This window comes from Tinamus guttatus, unplaced genomic scaffold (genome assembly GCF_059628265.1).
Source record: "Tinamus guttatus ecotype Peru unplaced genomic scaffold, ASM5962826v1 Tinamus_guttatus_pri_ptg000058l, whole genome shotgun sequence".
NCBI classification, from domain to species: Eukaryota; Metazoa; Chordata; class Aves; order Tinamiformes; family Tinamidae; genus Tinamus; species Tinamus guttatus.
In genome coordinates, this window is record NW_028288592.1 from 2917447 (window position 1) to 2922733 (window position 5287).

At 48.7% G+C, this 5287-nt stretch overlaps 1 protein-coding gene across 1 annotated transcript; it reads left to right on the forward strand.

The window, feature by feature from the left end:
* The first annotated feature begins 329 nt into the window (after positions 1 to 329).
* Positions 330 to 1300, forward strand: KCTD12 (potassium channel tetramerization domain containing 12). Its single transcript, XM_088540271.1, has one exon. The coding sequence runs from the start codon at positions 330 to 332 to the stop codon at positions 1293 to 1295; it is 966 nt and encodes a 321-aa protein (XP_088396397.1). The 3' UTR covers positions 1296 to 1300.
* Positions 1301 to 5287: the final 3987 nt, after the last annotated feature.

Below are 5287 nucleotides of genomic sequence, written 5' to 3' on the forward strand. Positions count from 1 at the left end.
AACCGCTGCGGCGGCCCCTGCCCGCGCGCGCGGCCGCGGGGGGGACCCCACGCGCGTGCCCCCCAGCCCCGCGGAGAGGCTCCCGCCCCGGCGCGCGGGGGGCGGCGGGGGGGCCGCCGCGTCAGCGCCCACCCGCGCTCCATAAACCCTCCCCGCGCGGCGCTCGGCTCTGCCCCCGCCGCCGCCCGCGCTACATAAACCCGCCGCCGCCGCCGCTTCTCCTCCCGGCGAGGCGGCGGGCAGCGCGCTCGGCTCTGCCGCAGCCCAGGCGGCAGCAGCAGCAGCAGCAGCAGCAGCAGCGCGGGGAGGCGGCGGCGGCTCTGCCCGGCATGGCCCTGGCCGACAGCGCCCGCGGGCTGCCCAACGGCGGCGGCGTGTCGCCCGCGGCGGGCGCCGGGGCGGCGGCGGCGGCGGCGGTGCCGGGCGGCTGGTCCTCCTTCCCGGACATCGTGGAGCTCAACGTGGGCGGGCAGGTGTACGTGACGCGGCGCTGCACCGTGGTGTCGGTGCGCGACTCGCTGCTCTGGCGCATGTTCTCGCAGCAGCAGCCCAGCGAGCTGCCGCGGGACAGCAAGGGCCGCTTCTTCCTCGACCGCGACGGCTTCCTCTTCCGCTACATCCTGGACTACCTGCGCGACCTGCAGCTCGTGCTGCCCGAGCACTTCCCCGAGCGCAGCCGCCTCCAGCGCGAGGCCGAGTACTTCCAGCTGCCGGAGCTGGCGCGGCGCCTGGCGCCCGCCCGCGCCGCCCGCCCCGCCGCGCTGCCCCGCGACGGCTCCGTGTGCGCCGAGGAGCCGCCGCTCGGCTGCGCGGAGCCCGAGGCGGAGGCGGGCGGCGGCGCCGCGGCCCCCTCGCCCCCCGCGGGCCGCAGCCCGTCGGGGGCGCCGCTGCTCACGGCCTCGCAGTCGCTGGAGGGCGCGGGCGGGCGGCGCTCGGGCTACATCACCATCGGCTACCGCGGCTCCTACACGATGGGGCGCGAGGCGCAGGCGGACGCCAAGTTCCGGCGCGTGGCGCGCATCACGGTGTGCGGCAAGACGGCCCTCGCCAAGGAGGTCTTCGGCGAGACGCTCAACGAGAGCCGCGACCCCGACCGCCCGCCCGAGCGCTACACGGCGCGCTACTACCTCAAGTTCAACTTCCTCGAGCAGGCCTTCGACCGCCTCTCCGAGGCCGGCTTCCGCATGGCCGCCTGCTCCTCCACGGGCACGTGCGCCTTCGGGCCCGAGCAGGGCGGCCCCGCCGACGACAAGATCTGGACCAGCTACACCGAGTACGTCTTCTGCCGGGACTGAGCCCCGCGGCGGCGGCGGCCCTCGCCTGCGCCCTCCCGCGCGCGGCCGCCGTGTCCCCCCTCCAAGCCACCCCTCTTGCCCCCGGTGTCGTGGCCTTCCAGGTAACTGTGTAAGTAGCGCTGGAGGGGGTCTAAAAACACCCCACCTGGGACACACCGTGCGCGGGGCTGACACTCTGCCCAGGCGCCAGTGCCGCTGTTGAGGTTTGTATCGTTGGGGCTGAGCAAACTCTTCCCGGTTGCTTCTTCCCAGCTGGGCTGTCATGACCAACTGCGCCCATTTCCCCCTTCCTGCTCCCTGTATCTCCGAACTTTCCCCCTCAAAGCTTATAAGCTGGATCGGGGCCTGGGCAGTATGTAGGGCTGGGGTGAGAGTGGGACAAGTGCTCTGGATAACCCGTAGCCGAAGCTATCAAATGCCCTCCGAGACACGGCTGCCCTCTCCGTAGGTAATGGAGCAACTCTGGGAAAGCCTAAAAGTGCTTGTAAATCGTAGCTTTCATGGGTGGCATCAAGTCTTCATAAAACTCTCAAAGTTACTGTCTGCAATACGCAGAGAGAACTCAATGCATATTTCCTTAAACACCCTTAAAAATGACCGGGGTGGCAGCGAAGCAGGCTTGCCAGAGCCGCCTGTGAAGCCACGTACGTCGAGTAGATGTTGCAGATGTGCGTGTAAGTGTAAACACCGACACCCTGCTTCCTATTCTAAGTTTTGTCATTTTAGTGTGATAAACTAGAAGCCAACTGAATCGATGCTGAAGCAGCTTTTTAAGAAACGGTTTCTTCGTTTTGATGCAATATTATCAGGGAAGTGACACTGCTAAGAGTTAAGCACCCCTCCCCAGACCAAGTTAATGCTTCTTAGAAAGGATTAAGCCTGGTCCTTAAAAAAACAAGAACGATGTTGGCTTTCTTCAAGGGTAATTACCTTTCTCATAGTAAATCTTTTTAAGTGCCGTATTTGGTTTGTATAATCTTCTAGCTTGTATAATCTGTAGTTTTTCCTCTTTTTCCCCCACAGAGGAGGTAGCCATTGCATTCTAAACAGTAGTTTTTACAGTGAAAAGAGATTGAGGAAGTCTTTCCAGTAAATTGCTGAAAAATTGAGTATAAAAGCACTTTAAAACCTGCGCTTGATTAAAAAGCATGTATTGTCCTTTCAGATCATAAGAGAAAAATACAATTTTCTATCACAAATGGTCAAGAACTTAAATGGTATGTGTTAAAGCCTCAAGTTACGTTTTAAATACGATTTTAAATATGAAGTTACATTTTAAATGTCAAATAATAAATAACTATCGAATAATAACTGTCCTTATCCCTGACTTTAGAAATACTTCTAAAACCTGTAATCTAACCAAAGAGTTTCACAATAGGGTTTTATTTTTAAAACCTTAATTCCTATGAAAAGAGCTGTAGTTACATATGTACTGAGTTTGAGTTTCAGTGCTTAATCTCTGTCTTCACCACTTGGTCTTTTGTTAAGTGCATGCATAAATTCTGCATAAAACTGAAAATAATTTGCATCATCATGAGATCTCTTCTTTTTTAATATTAGAGAGATAGTTTATTGATGTAATTACATTGAAAATGCACATACGAAAGCACCGGGTATCGTGCAGTTGTAGATAGTTGTAAAATGGAGTATTTTTAAAAGGAGAGAAATGTATACCTGTCAAATCAGATGAGCAATAAGATAGCAAAGGGAGGCCAATACACCTGAAGAACAAGGAATAAAAGCTGTTTGTCCTATGCCTTACTCTGACATGATTTCTTTGTGCTTAGCTTATTTATACTGGAGTGGAAGGATTCAGATCACAGCTACTGGGTCTTTACAGTGTCCATCCTCAAGAATAATGACTGTCTTTTTCTAGTTTCTGTTAAGTAATTCTCAAGTATGTTTTTTAAAATTTTGTATAAAATCAGTTTTCAGTAAAGTGCTTAAATTCGCTCTAGATGACTTTCTTTTTTTAAGGATCTTGTACTTTGGCTTACTAAATCCACCATAGGAGCTATGAATAGAGGCAGTTTTAAATTGAAATTGTGATTTAGTGTACATATATATAGTATATAAACATTTTACACAAATCACTTAATTTTTTAATTGTTTTAGTGCTACAGAATTTCATAATACAGCTAGCTGAACATTTGCATATTACACTATGTACATAATGTAGTCATGTTTTATCGGTCCCCTGTACCTGTTTCTATGGAAGAACTGAACACAAGTATCAGCATAACTGTGGAACTGAAATTGATTACTTATTTGCTTGAATGTGAATCATAACCTAACCTCCAGATGGCTAAATGCATCTCTAAAATGAGGGTTGCCTGTATTTTGATCAGCGAATGCCTATCTGTTTGCTAGCAGGTGACTCAGAAACTCTTGTGACATTTTAAAGTAAAAATGGATGTAATAAAAACATAATCTGGTGATTTTTAATCTTGGTGTTTGTGCTGAAAACTTTAGGCACTGGGATCCTTAATTTGCCAGTAACTCATTACAATCTAGGCTTAAAGTGGTAGTGCCGTGAATTTAAGAGTCATTTGCTGCTTTACCAGGGAAGACTATTTCTGATGAACACAATTCAGTAATTTCTATCAAATTCGCAAACTGCCCAGGACCCAGTCACTGCATTTTGCCACTCTGCCCTGCCGGGAGTTCAGAGGGTGGATAAACACAGCGACTCTGCTGGCCTGTTGGTGTGCAGAGGGAGGAAACCTGGAGGATTTTGTGGAGTTGCTGCCGGAGTCCTGTATGCTGTTTGTAGCCGATTTCCACGCTTCGTGTGCTTTTGGATATGCGGGAGCATTTATCAGTGCTGTTAAAAAGCAAAGGGAATCTTTCTCTTACTCGGAAGTTATGGCACAGGTCTTCACAGTGATGCATATCATGGAGGGTAACTTTGAAGTTGTTTGATAGGATGTTTATATTTTTATACATGTAGATAATGAGCCACTTACTCATTCTTACTTTCACATGTACAGCGTTGAAAATAAAGATCCTCCTAGGAAAATGTTGCAGACCCAATTAAATTCTTGTTCTTTAAATACTAACTCAGTTGTGTGGTTTTTGCTCTTCTTTTTGCTCTTATTAAAAACATTGTAGATCTGCTTTCTGTTCTGCAGGATCAAATTCGTAACTTCAGCAAAGTCTCCTAATATGAAAAGCAGAAATGGAGAAGAGGAACGGTATGTCTATGGGGATAGACATCTAATAACATCCATGGAAAGATAACTCCAAAATTATAATGCTCAGATTACATACTCTACTTTTTAAGAGGCATAGTCAGTTTCTAGTGGCACCACTTAATATAAATCAGTCATCATAATGATGAAGCAGATTAATTTGAATAATAGAAAATAATTATTCAGAGAAGCTGTGTTTTCATTAAGCCAGGAAATAATAATGTGGAGCATAATTGATTTAACTTAATGAATCACACATGAATACCTGTAGAAATGCATGATCTGAGAGCAGAAACATTTTAGGAATAATTTTGTTTGGGTATTTATGAGGAAGGAAATAAATGCTTTAAGACATTTTGCTTTGGAGCAGAAGGGTGGTACTTCTGTGATCTGTAGTGAATTATTATAAACATAATAGGGTGGACAATGTTCAGGTCCATAGAAAATTAGGAATGAATTGCTGGCAAAAGCCACTTTTCCTTTCCTGTGAATCATCTTTATACTCAGCAGATCTTCATTGGTAGCATGGTTAGGGTGTAAAGGAACGAGATGAAGGAGGCATCACCAACCATTTCCTTCAACTACTGGATGGCATTTGAGAGGTTTACCACAATAGAATAATATAAGAAATGATAGTTCTGTGAAAAACAAAACTTTGAATCCTGTCTTCCTGCACTTTTATGTCTCCTTTCCTTTACACTACCCTTTCGGTTATGCTACTCTCTCCCATCTCTTTTCTTTTATCTGCCTAGGTGAAAGAAAGCACGTGCTTTGGCAGAGACATCATTAGCTGTACTGGGT

Excerpts from the sequence above, each read along its gene's own strand:
- KCTD12 (XM_088540271.1), top strand. The coding sequence starts at position 330 with ATGGCCCTGGCCGACAGCGCCCGCGGGCTGCCCAACGGCGGCGGCGTG.